Source organism: Sarcophilus harrisii, chromosome 2, assembly GCF_902635505.1.
Source record: "Sarcophilus harrisii chromosome 2, mSarHar1.11, whole genome shotgun sequence".
Classification (NCBI taxonomy): Eukaryota; Metazoa; Chordata; class Mammalia; order Dasyuromorphia; family Dasyuridae; genus Sarcophilus; species Sarcophilus harrisii.
The window spans coordinates 476,089,555-476,107,245 of record NC_045427.1 but is presented as its reverse complement, the minus strand read 5'-3'; the positions used below and the strand labels follow the sequence as shown (position 1 = coordinate 476,107,245).

The 17,691-nt window shown below is 42.4% G+C and overlaps 1 protein-coding gene across 1 annotated transcript in view; it reads left to right on the top strand.

Moving 5' to 3' along the window:
* TGM6 (transglutaminase 6) overlaps positions 1-17,691 on the top strand; it is a 33,841-nt gene that overhangs the window by 12,467 nt on the left and 3,683 nt on the right. Inside the window, exons 7-11 of the mRNA XM_012553880.3 lie at positions 1,547-1,724; positions 2,167-2,305; positions 4,140-4,243; positions 4,365-4,607; positions 15,693-16,040. Coding sequence (XP_012409334.2) covers positions 1,547-1,724; positions 2,167-2,305; positions 4,140-4,243; positions 4,365-4,607; positions 15,693-16,040 — 1,012 coding nt within the window. The remainder of the gene's footprint in view (positions 1-1,546; positions 1,725-2,166; positions 2,306-4,139; positions 4,244-4,364; positions 4,608-15,692; positions 16,041-17,691) is intronic.

The window sequence follows — 17,691 nt, the reverse complement described above, 5'->3', positions numbered from 1 at the left end:
AAGTGTGTGTGTGTGTGTGTGTGTGTGTGTGTGTGTGTGTGTGTGTGTGTGTGTACTGAAAGTCTCAGAGTGAAAGCTCCCAAATAAGCAAGATTATCGTTAATTCTTGTTCATCTAAGTGAAGAGATCCAATATTCCTATTGGATCCTATCCAATACTTTTTACGCTACACCACATCTGGTGATACAAAAACCACAGATAATTAAAAGACAAAAACAAAGAAAATGAATGATGTAATAGATGAAATGATAGATGAATGGATGGATGGATGATGCCTTGGCTTTGACTTAGAATACTAACATCATCCTAAAGTCTTTACCATAGATTTTCTCTGGGTGAGAAGGAGTTCTAGAACACAATGTTAGAACTAGAAGAAATCTTAAGATTATTCATAGTGAAAATGGCCTTTGAACATAGACTATAGAAATCTTGTTCAGACAGAGTAATAGTCTGAACTGACCAACCTTAGTACAAAGAATATCAGAGAGGGAGTTCTATTCTACTTGTATAAATAACTTGATGAAGTCTCCAGACTCTAAGATATTTTTCTTTTTAAAAAATTAGGTGCAGTGTAATTATTTTAGTTTTTCATCATATTCTTTCTGGATATACTGCCCTACTAGCACTAAATCCTCCCTTCTAAAAAAAAAGATAGATAGAAAGAGAGAGGGAGGGAGGGAGGGAGGGAGGAGGGAAGGAACGAAGGAACGAAGGAAGGAGGGAAAGAAGGAGGGAGGGAAGGAGGAAAGGAAGGAGGGAAGGAAGGAAGGAGGGAAGGAAGGAAAGAGGGAGGGAAAAGAAACACAAGTTAAGCAAAACCAAGGATTAGAGTCTCTATCTGACAATGTATGCACTCATCTGTGTCCATGCTCCCCCACCTTTATGTCAAGAGCAATGTGTTTCATTATTTTTCCTTCATGACCAGGATTAGTTATAATAGTTGTCATTATTATATTGATTGTTATTGACTATTACTCAGAGCTCGGCTTCCCCTTACTTTCCTTTTCATTTGCTTTGATACTCATGATGTATCTTATTCTCTTGCTTCCATTTACATCAGTTCAGTATATACATCTTCCCAGATTGCTGTGAATGCCTCACATTATGTCTTATGATACAATAATATTCTATTACAATGAATGATGATGTTTGCTTAGCCAAACCCCACTTAATGGGCACCCACTTTGTTTCCAGTTCTTTGCTAACACAAAAAAGTGATATTATGAATACTTTAGGATATACACTTTCCTAATCTTTGTACCATGTCATACTTTCTTTCTCCTTTTCAGTCCTCATCCTCAGTAGAACACATCTTCTGGGTAGGGCTGGGGTACACTTAGCCACCCACACTCTTCCACTTGGGCATAAGGCCTTCAATCTATTAGGGAAGGAGGGTAGAAGTGGCAATGTATTTTCACCCATTCTGAGATGGCACCTTAGTTCCATAGGATTTTGAGGTCCTGTGCTCTGGCCACCAAGCCATCCAGCCCCACCTTCCTTCTGGAGGTTTATAGCCTAGATAACTGAATGAGACCTCTCTTGGCAGGTGAACAGCAATGATGACAAAGGTGTGGTCCAGGGCCAGTGGCGGGGCAAGTACATTGGTGGGACCAGCCCCTTGCACTGGCGGGGCAGCGTCGCCATCCTCTACAAATGGTACAAGGGCAGATATAAGCCTGTCAAATATGGCCAGTGCTGGGTCTTTGCTGGAGTCATGTGCACAGGTACTTGGTCCGGGAGAGAGTGGTGGTAAGGGAGGCTCAACTTTCCATTCTCTTGTTTTAAATTTGCATGAAGCATCCCTGATTCCCCTCAGTTTCTTTAGTCTCAGTGACCTGCACTGCTCCGCTGAGAAAAACTATGAAAATACCTATCCCACTACAAAACAAATTAGCAGACAATCCAGTACAGCTAGCTATTTCTAGATTTCACTTGAGAACGCATTTCAAATGTGTCTTACTTTACGTAAGACTATGTAAATCATAGAATTAAAAACAGAAAAGTTGGGTAGGACAAGAATTAGGTAGGAGTAGTTTCAGTGGAGAGATAACAGTCAGAGCCATAACTTAGCTCCCTTTCTGGGGATGGAATATCAGGGAGGGGCTTTCCAAATGGGGAAAGCTTTTCCAAGATGGTCTGGAGTATCTCTAGTCTGTAAATTTTTAGTCTTAAGGTGTTTAGGAATTGCCACCCGGATAGTCTCCAACTTCAACTCAGCCCACGACACAGACAAGAGTTTGAGTGTGGACAAATATGTGGACTCATTTGGGAGGACCCTGGAAGACATAACTGAAGACAGTATGTGGTAAGTATCTAGTTGTGCCCCTTGAAGGGAAGGTCTTAGCCCCTTCCCTTTCCCCAGGCTGTGGTAACTTGCCCCAGGGCACAGGAGGCACTTGGCAGAGTAGGCTGTGGGGCACTGCCTTCCACCTTTCCTAAGACTGAGAAACAAATTCATCAGCATAGTCCTGAGCCCTACTCAGGGCTACCTGATCTCCCAAAAATGAGTCCAGCCAATTCTCACTGTCTCATCCTTCTCAGGTCTCACCTTCACACTTAGAATTCTAACATCCTGGAAACTTCTAATCAGACAGTCACAGACTTCTTATGCAATAGGTATGCCCAGACAATCTTCTGGCTCCTTCTGCCCACTGAAGAACAATTTGTTCTGGCATCAATGACGCCGTCTCGATAAGGCATCTTGCCCCAGACCTGAAAACCGCATCGAGAGTGGGTGACTGATGCAAGCCAGTTGAAATGCTTAAGCTATACTTCTAGCCTGACCTTTAAAGCAGAACAGAAATGGGGCCATATACAGAGGGAATCAGATTTGGAAGGTCAGCTTAAAAGAATTTGTAGTTCTTCTGTTGTTGTAATGGAGACTTGATATTTCCAGAGGAAACCCCAGGTGGGGGTACAAGCCAAAGAGAAATCAATAATGAGAAGGCACCAAAACTGAACACTGTTAAATCCACAGTTATGCACAATGATTTACTGTTTAAATTGTGGAAAAATTGAATTTTAGATGAACAGAATCATAGAACCCTAAAATCCTAAAAAAGTAGAGACTTCTCTCCAGGAAAAATTATAAAGTAGATTTGTCTTTGGTGCACTCTTTCACCTGATTTTCATTTCTTTTCCCTCACATTATGTTCCTGATGTCTCAGTACCCTAATAGTTCCTGTTTATATAGCTAGCACAGCAAGGTTTTCAAAGTGCTTTACAAATATGATCTCATCTTATCCTTACAAGAACCCTGGCAGGTACTGAAGGACAGAAAGAGTAAGTGACTTGAGAGTTTCACTCAGCTAGAAAACAACTGAGGCAGGCTCTGAATTCCTGACTTTAGTTCCAGTGCTCTATTCATGCCATTCCCTATCTGCCCACTCTTCCCAAGGCTTCCATTGCATAGAGGATTGCTCTAACCTAGCTTTCAACTAATTCTGGCTTGGGCATGAGCCTACAAAAGCTTCAGAAGATCTTTCTATTGGAAATGTTTACATTTTCAAAGGGGTCTCAAAGCCTTCAGGCTTCAAAAGGAATAATTTCTTAACCCCAGGAGAAACCAATTGTTTAGATTTCGAGCACATTGATGGGACAGACTAAGGGATCTTTCTGGGTAGGAAGGCCTTTCACTAGGGTTCCTTCATACACGTGAATATAGTCAATTCTATCACTCCTTTTATGGCAACTACGTGGAGCAGTGGATAGATTGCCCGGTCTGGAGTCAGGAAGACTTTCTTGTTCAAATCTGGCCACAGATAGCTGAGTGATCAGGGACAATCATATATACCTGTTTGTCTCAGTTTCCTCATCTGTAAAATGAGTGGAGGAAAAAAAATGACAAACCACTCCTGTATCTTTGCCAAAAAAAAAACCAAATGAGGTAAAGAAGAGTGGAGCTGAATGATCCTCACTGATTAATAATGAATCCCCCCCACTCAAACCTCACATAGCATTTTGCTGTGTAAATTTCTAATGACCATATCACATAAAGTAATTGCAAAGCAATTAGGTTAGTAAGGTCAGGATCTGTGTTTTATCTAACTTTGGTTTCTCCTTAGCACAGTGCTTTGCACACAGCCATGATATATAAAACATCTCTTCCATCTGCATTTGTCTTTTTTTCTCTGCTCCAGGAATTTCCATGTCTGGAATGAAAGCTGGTTTGCCCGGAGAGACCTTGGCTCCTCCTACAATGGCTGGCAAGTGCTGGATGCCACTCCCCAGGAGGAGAGTGAAGGTGACCAAATACTAAAATTTCTTTTTCCATTGGGGCAAGGTCTCCTGGCCTCCCTCACCCAGAATCCCCATTGTGAGGGTTGTCATTCCTCATACCCACTTCCTTCCCATTGCCCCCCCAGGTGTGTTTCAGTGTGGGCCAGCCTCTGTCACTGCCATTCGGGAGGGCGATGTGCACCTGGCCCACGATGGGCCCTTTGTGTTTGCTGAAGTCAACGCTGACTACATCACGTGGCTCTGGAATGAGGATGACAGCCGAGAGCGGGTCTACTCCGATACCAAGAAGATTGGCAAATGCATCAGCACCAAGGCTGTGGGCAGCAATACCCGTGTGGACATCACTAGCCATTACAAGTACCCTGAAGGTAAGGGCGGAACATGGGTTTGTCCAGTTGCCCAATAGCTCCATCAACCGATCTATCAACAAGCATTTATTTAGTGCAGTGTGCTCAGTGACAGGCACACAGTGACAAAAGTGAGCTCATCTCAGCTTTCAAGAAGTTTCCATTCTAATGGATGAAATGAGTCCAGTGCTTGAAGGTAAAAGACCTGGATTTGAGCTCCAACTCTATCACTTACTAGCTGGGTAACCAGAGGTAAATGCTTTCCTCCTCTGGGTATCAATTTCCCCATCAGTAAAAAGGGCCAACCTGTTCCCCATACCCACCACCCCATATGCCACCTTTGTATAAGTGATTCTCCAGGGCTAGAATGTAACCCTTCTGACCTCCACCTCCTAGAATCCTCAGCTCCCTTTAAAGCCCAGTCCAGGGGCCATCTTCTACATGGAGCCGTTTCTGGTTCCTCCCATTGTAAATGCTTTGCCTCTCTGTCTCTGTCTTCCTAATCCTCTTTGTTTTTCCTGCTTTCTCTGTCTCTCTGTCTGTCTCTTTATAAATTATATTGTACAACACTAAATTTACTTCCCTATCCACATTCTCTAGTAGAATTTAAGCTCCTTGAGGCCAGGGAATACTTTTCATTTTTGTCTTTCTATCCCCAGAGCCTTGAACAGACTAGCTGCTTAGTAAATGTTTGTGGAAGTAAATTGCATTATCTGCCTATTTGAAGAAAGTATCTTATAAATATGAAGGATTTGAATGTGAGCTGACAGGATGCCATGGGAGAGAATGTGGGACTTGAGGACAAGAGGGATCTGGATTTGAATTCTAACTCTCTGTGTTAGACCTAGAATTTGCTGTGTGACCTTAACCAAGTCATGTATGTTTCCTCATCTGTAAAATGGACTTCTACTACCCACCTCAAAAGCACTAAGTAAACTGTAGCATTTCATAAATGCGAAATACCACAAAATAATTACTGTGAGAACAGAGGTTGCTCTTCTATTGCAAACACAGAGGAAATAGTCCATAGGCTGATTCTCATTAGTCCAAGAACTGGTGAGAACCACCCCATGCCCACTTTTTGTCCCTTGTAGAACCTCTGCCAGCAGTAGCTCCCCATGGCAGTCAGTCCTTTATACTTTCTCTCAGAGTGTCAGAGGTTGATGGGATACAGGTGGCTTAACTGGGAAATGCCCCAGGAATTCCCCTATCTCAGAGCAAACCCAGGAAAACTCCAAGCATTCAAAAGACTATTCTATGGAAGAAGTAGATTTTTCCTTAGGAGAGGATAAAGCCAGAAATCATGAGTGAAAATTAGAGAAAAGATGACTTAGGTTTGATGTCAGGAAAAATTTCTAAGTTTGTCACCAAAAGGAAAAGATTGCCTTGGGAGATATAAAGTTACCCATCAATGGAGATCTTCAAAGGGAGACTGGAAGTCCAATTTTCAGTGATATGCTTGAAGGCGTGCTTGCTCTGATACAGGGTGGACTAGAGGTGCCTTCTCAGTGGGAGATTCTGTGCCATTCAAGAAGTTGGAAGGTCCAGGTGGTAATGTCACCAACTTAGAGCTGGGCTCTGCCAGATGAGCTAATGCAAAAAGAGGTGGAGAATATAACATAACAGGGGCCACAGGGCAAGCTGGGATACAGACAGAGCAGGGACTCTGCAGGAGCAGAAAAGTGGAAGTTGGCTGGGTTACCTAAGAAAAATTCAACACCAGGTAATGATGGAAGAGAAAGATGTGAGCTCGCCAAGCTAGATTGGCACTGAGGACATTGAAGGCTAAGATGAGTGGCTGAGATAGCTCCTAGAAGATTAAGTTTCATCAACATCAACAGAGATTCCCTAAAAAAAAAAGTGGGGGTTGTAATAGGGGCAACACTGGGCTTTCCAAGCAATGGCAAAATGGCACAGTCTGTCGGACCTTAAATGGGTCCAAACAACCGCGGTTAAGGTCTTGAGGTGATTATCAAGAGGAATGGAAGGGAGAGGGGATGTCACCATAGCCAGAATGGGCACAAACTTACCTGAATTCTTTGATTCTTGGCTGCCAGTTCTTATCCCTAAAGGTGGGGCTGAATGACCAGTAATGAGAATTTGCCCAGTTCCCAACAACTTTTGATAAAAATAACATTTGTCATTTATATACATACATTTATCTATGTTTTATATATTCATACGTATATATACATTTAAAGTCAGCTTTAAAATTGACAAAGCACTTCTGTATAGTACAGCCCTCTGAAGGGAATAGTATCATCAATCCCATTTTAGAGAGGAGGAAACTGAGGCTCAGAGAGAAGAAAACTTGCCCAAAGCTACAGAGCTATTAAGCCTGAGTCAGGCTTACACCTACATTCCCTGACTAGAAGCCCAAGATTCTTTCCATCTTCTCTTACCTTCAAAGGGAAGAAGTCACACATCAGTTTTCAAAGATTCTAACTCCGGAGGCACATTCATCCTTCTAGAATTAGCTGCAAGCTATGCCAAGTTTCAATTTAGTTTCTGACTCAGTCTTACAGTCATTCCTTTGGGGTAAATTAGTAGATGGGGAGAGGGGAAAGTTGAGGTTACCAAAGAGAGCCATCTGTGACGCCCCCCCACCCCGCCCCGGGGAAAGGACCCTGGGAAGGAAAGGTACCGCCAAAGATGAGGTGCCAGCCCCTTCTGGGCTTTGGAAGCTTATCATGGAACCTTGGAGGGGGGGATCAATCCCCTCAGTGAGTGATTCCTGCCTGACAATTGGACATTCCAGCTTTATTGGGAGACCTTCAAGAAAAGGAAACTATGATTTTATGAGAGAAAGAAAGAACCATTCCCAGCCCCAGCTATCCAAGCCTTGTTTGTTAGGAAAATGGCAATTTGAAGGTAGATCCTAAAAGAAGGATGAACAAAGATATTGTTATGCTAAATCTAATTATATGGAAGTGAATAACTTAATCTACCAATTATTGGGCTTTCATTAAGTGCCTACTTTTTTCTAGGTTTTGTACTAAGTGGGAGGAAAGGGTGGTAGGGGGGAATAAAAAGCGAGAAAGTGTTTTCTGTGCTTTCCAATGGCACTTCTGGATATCTCTAACTGATGGGAATTTCTTCCTTAGATTGAACCAAATCTTCTCTGCAACTTTCACCTCCCCATGCTAGTTTTGTCCTCCGAGAGTGATCAGACAAAAATCTAATTCCTCTTTCTCCCAGCCACCCTGCTTCCCTACCCACCCCCAGCCCCAATACCAGCCAGTCTGCTCTTCTCCAGTTCCTTCAAGCGACCCTCATATAGTCCTTAGTCCTCTCACCTTCCCTTAGACAAACTCTAATGTCAACAATCCTCCTACAATGTGAAGCCCCAGAACTACACGCAATATGCCAAGTAGGGTCTGAGCAAGGCAGAAGATGGCAACATCATCACTCTCTGTGCACTGCATGCTGAACTCCGCATGTTGCCTCGAATCCTTGATTTTTTAGCTCAACTAAAGAGCTTCACATTGATCTAGTTAGATGTATGCTCCTCTAACTTTTTATCTCTCCCTGCCTTTCCAAAAAATCTTTCCCCCATCCTAGCACAAAACGGAAAAAGTGGTTGTTCACTTGTGTCTTGACTCTTTTCATGACCCCATTTGGAGTTTTCTTGGCAAAGACAATGGAGTGGTTTACCCTTTCCTTCTCCAGCTCATTTTACATAGGAGGAAACTGAGGCAAACAGGATTAAAGGACTAGTCCATAGTCACACAGCTAGTAAGTGTCTGAGGCCAGAATTAGATTCAGGAAGATGAGTCTTCCTGACTCCAAGCCTGGAGCTCCATCCACTGCTCCACCTAGCTGCTCCTATAGGAAAAAAAAAAAAATAGGCGTTTAATAAATTGCACCTTCCACCTATACTAGATTTAGCATAACAAGAACTTTTTTCATCATCTACTCTTACCAGATCCACATTTTCCTAACCAACCTTCAAAGCTTGAGACCTTGGGGATGAGGAGTAGCTCTTTCTTTCTTATATATATATATATATATATATATATATATATATATATATATATATTATTTAATAGCCTTTTATTTACAGGATATATGCATGGGTAACTTTACAGCATTAACAATTGCCAAACCTCTTATTCCAATTTTTCACCTCTTACCCCCCCCCACCCCCTTCCCTAGATGGCAGGATGACCAGTAGATGTTAAATACATTAAAATATAAATTAGATACACAATAAGTATACATGACCAAAACATTATTTTGCTGTACAAAAAGAATCAGACTCTGAAATATTGTACAATTTAGTTCTTTATTTCTATCAAAAAATCATGGAATTCAGAACTGGAAGGGACCTCAGGAGCCATCTGATCCAGTCTCTGTCTCCCCAAAAGGGTCTCTGAGTGACCACACACTATGGTCATCAGGTCCAATTCTTGCCTTCAGTGATGGGGACCTGCCCCCAGCCCAGGCAGCCCAGCCCAATTCTGAAAGCCTCCAGTCTACTAGGAAGATGAACTAATATCAAGCCTTAACCTGCTTCTTTACAGCTTCCCCCTGCTTTTGCCTTCTGGGGCCAAACAGAACAAGATTAATTTTGCTTTTCTTTGTATTCTCAGAGCTTCACCCAAAGCTTGGCACATAAGCACCAAATAAATGTTTCTTTATTGATTTATTGACTTAAATATAATTCTTCTTCCAAGTGACAGTCCTTCAAATACTTAAAGGTAGCCACCATGTTCTCCCTAAATCTTCTCTTCTCCAGGCTAAACATTCTCAGTTATTTCAAATAATAATAGCTAACATTTATGTAGATCTTTATGCTTCACATATATTATTTTATCTTTATAACAATTCTAGGAGCTAGGTGCTATTATTTCTCTCATTTCACAGATGATGAAACTGAGGTAGACAGAGGCAAAGTGACTGGTCCAAGGTCATACAGCAAATGTGTCTGAGGCAGGATTTGAACTTGGGCCTTTTTGATGACAACTCCAACACTCTAGGCACATGAGTCATTTTCTCATTCCAACTCATTTTACATATGAAGAAACTGAGGCAAGCGGGGTTAAGTGACTGACCCAAAGTCACACAGCTAGTAAGAGCCTGAGAGCAGGTTTGAACTCAGGAAGAGGAGTCTTCTTAACTTCAGGTCCCTGGTGATCTATCCACTGAACCACCAAGCTCCTGGTCTGCCATTTGCTAACCTAGTCCAAAAAGTAGAAATAAGATTAATCTGACATGACCTATTCTTTGTGAAGCCATACTAGCTTTATGTACTTTTTCCTTTAAAAAAAAATCTTTAAAAATTAATTTTACAAGCAATTGCTTTCTTTACAAGCAATTGCTTCAATCCCCATTCCCCAATTTGAACAACTGAAAAAAACAAATTCCCATAGTCCAACAAAGCCAATTCCCACACTGACCTCATCCAAAAACGCACATTTCCTTCTGGTACATCTCTCCAGCAGAACATGTGTAGGTGGTGGGAGAGGGGATGCTATGATTCATCTTTAGTCTTCTGCACTCATTATCTATCATTCTACTAATCAGAGTTCCAAAATCTTTCAAAGTGATTTTTCTCTTTAATGGTGTCATCATATAACTTGTTCGGGTAGTTGTGCTCACTTTGCTCTATATTGAGTCATAGAGATCTTCCCACTTTTCTCTGAAATAGTCCATTTCATTATTTCTCATGGCACACTAATATCTCATTAGCATTCAACTGTTCCTCTCAAATACCTCTCATTTTCCAGTTTTGGACTACTATAAAAAGAGCTGTTATAAATATCTTCGTGTATCTGGGACCTTTTCCTTGGTTTTGGCTCTCGATCTCTAGTAGACATAGTTCACCTTTTCCTAACCTCTTTAATAATAGGTTTAATAATTGTTAATAATAAATTTAATTAATAACAACGTGTTTAATAATAGGTTCGAGCATTTTGACAGGAATGAATGTCTCTCTCCCTGATTGGTGATGTATGGATTTGATTCTCTTCCAATTTATCTTTCTCCAGTCCTGCAGAACCTCTGCCATTTTCCACAGTATTTTAAAAATTACTGACAGTGGTTAAGAATCACTTATGTCAGAGTGTTGATTTTGTTTTTCTTGTTGTTTGTTTTTTTTAGTACTCAAAAGTATTGTTAATCTGGATTGGCTGAGGGCCAAGAGCACTAAGCATCCTCTTCTCATCCCCTTCCTTACTTTGGGTACTAACTCCCTATTATCTATTTCTATTTTTGGTTCTGGTTTTGGGTTTCAATCCAAAGGATATTCTTCTTGGCAGAAAAAAACAAACTAGTAATAGTTAACATTTATTAAGCAGGTACTCTGTGCCAGGCACTGCACCAAGCACTTTATGGTTATTATTTCAGGTGATTGTGACCCCAACCTTGAGAAGTAGGTGCTATTATTATAATACTCATTTTATAGTTGAGGAACTGAAGGAGACAAAGATTAATTGACTTACCCGGGTCACACAGTTACAAATGCTTGAGGCTAGATTTGAATTCAGATCTTCCTGACTCCAGTTCTGGCCCTCTCTACCCTGCACTCACCCAGCTCTGTACAGCTCTGCTGTCAGGAGCTGCTGGAGACTTCCCTCCTAGGATTCCCTTTCCTCTATTCAATCTGTGTCTTGTTTATGCCTGTTGATATGCTTGTCTCCCATATTAGAAAGTAAGGTCCTCGAGGGCAGGAGCTGCTTTTGCCTTCTTTGAATACTCAGTTTACTTAGTATAATGTCTGGCATACAGCAAGCATTCAATGAATGCTTATTGGATTGTTTGCTTTAAGACCAAATGGAAAGTACAAAATTGTTGAGTGACAGAGCCCAAAGGTATTCTAAGATAAGGGCCGCAGATGATGGACAGTTCCCTGGTCTAACTAGATACTTTCTCTCTCTCTCCCTCTCCCTCTTTCCTCTCTCTCTCTCTCTCTCTCTCTCTCTCTCTCTCTCCCCTCTCTCTCTCTCTCTCTCTCTCTCTCTCTCTCTCTCTCTCTCTCTCTCTCTCTCTCTCTCTCTCCCCCTCCTTCCCTCCCTCTCTTTCTCTCTCTCCTATTGTGAGGCAACAAAGAGTTCAGGGAAAGAATACGAGACTTGGAGTCAGGAGACGTGGGTTTGGATTCCAGGTCTGAAACTAGATCTATGTCTGTGACTTGCCAATCACCGCCCCTTTCTAAGGCACTCTCCTCATCTGTAAAACAGTAATAACCCTTACAGCCCCTTCCTCACACAGTTTCATGAGGAAAACATTTTGTAAAGCCCTGTAGAAATGGACGTTATTTTATTTGCTGAGCTCGTGGGCCTGGTTCAGACATGAAGCCAACTGCTATCAGGAAGGAAGGAAATCTGGTGCACACTTTCCTTGGGACCCTGAGACCCACCCTCTGCCTGTCTTCTTATTCCCTAGCTTGTCCTCCTAGCACCTTCTGGAGCTCCGGACCTGGTCCTTTCGTTAGTCAGATAGATGGGTAGAAAATATAGGAAGGAAGCTCCGGGGTATAATGGAGAGAGTCAAAAAGGTTTGACTTTAAACCCTGATCCAACTCTTTGCCTCAGTTTTGTTACTGAAAAAATAGAGATAATAGTATTACTTTCCTCCCAAGACTGTTGTGAGGAATAAAGGAGATGATATATGTACGGCACTTTAAGGCACTAGATAAGGCACAGCATAAATATGTTGGGCCCACATGAGCCAAGCTCCATCGAGGCAGACTGAGTCATGGTTCACCCAGATTCTTTCCTATTACTGCCAAAGGAAGCTGTTTAAAGTCCCATCTTCAGACCACACACTATTAAACAATCAGACATTTCCCCACCAAGAGTCATGGAAAGACCCTCCCTTGCCACCCCCACCCTCAAATTTGGCTCCTGAACAACCGGTTTTGAAGGAAACAGGGCTTGCTATGCTGGAGCCAGCTCGGTGCTATCTCTATCTGGTGGGGACTGAGTCAGCACGTAGGCTATGTCAGCATCAGCTTTGGGGGGAAATGGTGATTTATGACAGCTGTGCCCTGAGGTGTTGGCAAGAAGAGATGAGGTGGGGAAGGAGGGAACCTCAGAGGATGGGAGGGGAGGGGAGGAGAGCGGAACCTCAGAAATAAGTGGGTGTTGGCTCCATGGGGCTTTAGAAATTAGGTCTTCTGAGATGATAAGAGCTTGTTTTCCTTCCCTGTCTCCCAAAGTGACAGATTATCCCCCATGCATATAAAATGGGAAAAGGTGTGAAGCAATCCAAAGAGCTGGAGTCAGAAGGCTGCCATTCAAACATGGCTATCTGCTGATCCCCAGCTGTGTGACGATATTAGGCAAAACCCTTAATTTCTCAAGTCCTCAGTTTCCCTTTCTGTGAAACTGGGGATTGAAGTAAATGGTCCCCACGGGTCCCCTTAGCTGTAACCATTTGTGAACAAGTTGGCTCCAAGCTGCGACACTCCGTGATAACAGAGTCCTGTTTGATGAAATCTCCAGAGTCAGCCAGCTGGGTGGCCAGGCTGCTAGGCTGAATGTAGGCTCAGTCAGTCAGAGAGGGGGATGATGAAGGCCTGGTCCCTGTGGTTTGCTCCCTCTCCCCTGTGACAGTGGCCCAGGATCACCATTTAGAACTGGGAAGGACCCTAGAGATGAATCTAGTCCAATTCACATGTAGAGGGCCAGGAGGTAAGAATCCATGTCAGCTTTTGGTACTTACAGTAGCTTGGCTCACCAACCTCCCTTTTCTATGTACAATAGCAGAGATATACTTATTAATATATGGATAAGAAACCTGGTGACTGAAGCAAAATGCAAATTCAGTTATATAATGGATCAAAGACATACCTTTGAACTTAGGGCAGGAAAAGCAGCCTATAATGGAAACTAAAAGCATTTAGGAGAACCGTCATTGAGGACATTGGTACGGTAATTTTACTCTGATGTGTATCACAACTATTTACATCTCTATTGAAGCAGCCAAAATCTGGACTTAATCATTTGCCTCTCAGTAGACTGAGTTTGTTAGAAAGGATATAGGAATATCAAAGAGTATATTTTATACTGACTCTATAAGCATTGGAGATATATATATATATATATATATATATATATATATATATATATATGTCTCTCTGATAAATGAATTTGAAGAGTTCATAATGAATTCTCTCCACCTGGTCCCTGAATCACACACCTTTGTTTCACTGGAGCTTGACTTCCAACACTCACCCATGCTTTCCAGAGAGGAAATTGAAGCCCCAAAACATTGTGATTTGTCCAAGAAGACAGAGCCCCTAGGTAGTTGAGTATATAAGACTCACATCTGTAAATAATTTTAAGGTTTGCAGAATATTTTCTTCAAAATAATTCTATGAAATAGGTAGTCTGAAGGAGATTCAATGATATGCCCAGGGTCATACAGCAAGTAAGCATCATCAAAGTACAAACCCCTCTCCATACATTCTGCTTCCTTGTGATTATTGTGGGACTTAAAAAAACTGAGAAATTCATTTTCTCCACCCAGCCCCTACCCTGTGCCCAACACTAGCATGGAAGAAAAAAAGGACATGAGCATTGCCTCAAAAAGGCATCAAAGCTTGGCCCAATGGGCAGTTTCTTGGACTAAAGTCAGAAAACCTGAGTTGTACTTGAATTCTGACACTAACTTCTTGTGTGACATTGGGCAAATCATTAAATCTCTCTGTACCCCAGTTTTCCCATCAATAACATGAAGTTAATTTACAATTTTAATTTTATTTAAAACTTTAAAGTGCTCAATAAATGTGTCACTATTATTGATCTGAAGTATCAAGAGAACAGAAGGGAAATCTCAATTCTGCAACTACCCAGACAAATTTCCCTGATTTGTAGATAACTGGGGAAAAGTTATCAACTTAACAAGTATATATTAAATATTCACTATGTGCTGGACACTAGAAATATAGACTAAATGTTAAACTATCCCTGCCCTCGGGATTTTACATTCCAGAGGAAGGCAATGCACTCATATGAAATGAAATGTATGCAAAATATATGCAGAAGGAATAGGTACAAGATAATATGGTGAGAGAAGCACTAAAACTGGGGCAGAGGGGATCAGGAAAGCTTCCATGAAGAGAATCGAGATCAGGTTTAACTTTGAAGGAAAATGGACATTTTAAGTGGCAGAGGGGAGGAGGAAGACTTCATTGCATGGCCAGCTTTAAAAAGGCGTGAAGACTGGGGAGGGGATGCTTTGTGTAGGGAATACCAAGAAGGGCAATTTGGCTGGGCCAAAAACTGCCTAAATGAGAGTATAATAAGTTTGGATTGGAAGATTGCCACCAGGCTGTAAAACAGAGCTTTAAATGACAAACAGAAGGGTTTGTATTTGACTCTAAATTAAAAGGAAGGCACTGGACTTTATTAAGTCAGAGAACAACATGGTTTAGGTAATTCACTTTGGCAGCCGTGTGGAGGATAGATCGTAGATAACAGTCTTAGCAAAAAGACCAATTAGGATACTGTAATAGAACAGGAGAGAGTGATGGGAGCCTTAACTAAGGCAGGGTCACATGGAATGGAAAGGAGATGGATGTGAATAATGGCACGGGAAGAGAAGTAATAAGATTTGACCACTTATTGGATTCATAGGGTAAGAAGAATCAAAGATGGCTCCAAGGTTGAAAACTTTGATGACTAGAAAGGCACCTGCTCTTTAATAGAATTAAAGAAGTTCAGAAAAGGACTTTGGAGACAACATAAGCTCTGTTTATGAGTCTGATGTGCCTGTAAGATGTCCAGTCAGTAAACTAACATTTATAAAGTGCTTGCCATGTATGAGGCTAATCTCTGGACAATTCAGAACGTCCTACAGACAGTGTAGGGTGGGGATGGAGAACAGGGGTATGAGTTTGGGTAAGGAGCTGTGGGATTTGGACAGAATCTGTCCTCTGGGAAAGAAGGAAGGGAACATTAGGGATCTGAGCTCCCAGCTGTCACCCTGGCTTGCCCATGGCCTGACCTTTAGAAACTGGCCCAACTGGGTTAAGAAAGATTGTTCTGGGACAAGCTGTCTGTGAAGCCCTAGCTCTGGGGCCCATGGCATTCATTAATAATCATTAATAACCAATAATCAATAATCATGGCATAATAATCATTTTCTTCTGACCTTCAGGATCCCGGAAGGAAAGGCAGGTGTACAGGAAAGCAGTGAGGAAGCTCTTTGGGGTGGAAGCCTCAGGGAGAAGAGATAGGATCCGGAGGGTCAGTGGCCGAGTCTGGGCCTCTTGGAGGGATGACGTTCTGGAGCCGGCCAAGAAGCCCAACATCACGGGCAAGTTCAAGCTTCTGGAGCCCCCCGTCATCGGCCAGAACATCAAGCTGGCCATCTGTCTCACCAACCTCACCTCCCGCCTGCAGAGGGTCAAGGTGAATCTGAGCGCAGCCACCATCCTCTACACTCGGAGACCAGTGGCCGAGATCCTGCACGAGTCCCACTCAATTAAATTAGAGCCGGAAGAAGGTAACCTCCTTCTCCTAGAAGGGCAGATCTGGGGAGTGGGCTCGGGACACATGGGACTCTGCCTGGAGAGCTCAGGGGGAAAATCTCCTTTTGGTGAGTGAGGGGATGGGGAGGTGGGAAAGAAGGAACAATGTGGGCCAGAAGTTCCTGCTCTGATCACTCAGTAATGGATTCATTTGGATTAAATAATAAAGGACTGGGAAGGCTTCCTGGAAGAGTCATTCCAAGCCTTGGCTGAAGGAAAGATTCAAATAAGCACAGAGAGAATGTTTATTAATTTTTACCACACTAAGCACTATGTTAAATCTTGAGGGTGCAAAAAAAAAAAAAAGGCAGAAACAATTCTTGCCTTTAAAAAGTTCCCATGGGAGATGATTAAAGAAAATTTCCTAAAGAAGGTAATTTTAATGAATTGAGCTGTTGCATATTTGGGGTGAAGGTGGGAAGTGAGGAAGAAGATGGGAAGAGGAATATAGATAATTTAACTTGAACAAAGATAAAGTTTGGGATGGGGAATGGCCTTTACCGAAATCCACTTAGAGGTGAGTAACTGGTGACTGATAATAATACAAATTATTATTACATAATTTTTTTGGTAGCTTTCATTTCTCTGGCTTTACATTTCTTCCTATGGTCATGTGCAAATACTATTATCCCATATAAGAAATCTGAGTCTCAGGGAAGTTAGTTAGGGAACTTGCCCACCGTTGCACAACTAGAAAGTGGTAGCTTGACTCTCCAGTTCTCTTCCTCCCACAGTTTGTGTGGTCAGCTCCTCTAATAACTGGAACTTCTGTGGGCTCTGCAAAGAATGTCTCCGTTCTCTCTTTACAAATATCATGGTACAAGGGAAAGAGCACCATCCTCTCAGTCCCAGGCTCACCCCCAAGACACCCTCCTTACCTCCTCACTATCGATCACCCTCCATATCCAATCAGTTGCCACATCCTGTGGATTCTACCTTTCATAAATGCCCTTTCTGTCCTCGGACATGGCCCTCACCTGGTGCATCTCGTTACCCCACACCTAGACCACACAAGAGCTGCTGGGTGTGTGTGGGGGAACCACCTTTCTTGAGCAGTCCCTCCTGCATGATCTTCTCAAAGCCATCTGACCATGTCACCGTCCACTCCATCAAGTCCAGTGTCTCCCTTTCTATACAACCTTGTTTTGTTTTTAAAGCTCTTTAGAATCCAGTACTTCCCTCCTGTTCTTGTTAAACCTTATACACCAGCACAAGCTCTTCAGACAGGTGACTCTGGTCGCCCTTCGATTCCTTAGCAAGACCCTCCATCTCCTCCCTGGCTCTCCCCCAGGCCCAGAGTGCTCACCCTCCTTGTCTCGGCTTCCTTCAAGTCCCAAATGAAATCTCAGTTCCTATAGGAAAGCCTTCCCAATCCTTCATTCTTGTGTCTTCCCTTCCCTTCCATATCATCCTCTCATATCTGGTTTGAATGTAATTTGTTTTCATATTGTCCCCTCCATTAAACTAGGAGCCCCTTGAGAGCTGGAACTGTCTTTTTCCTTTCTTTATATTAAGAAATAAGTGTCTGGCACATACTAAGAACCTATAAATGCATATTGATTGACTTGACTGTGACTTTATGAAACTCGCTCTGGGTCTCAGTTTCTCCATCTGTTAAATGATAGG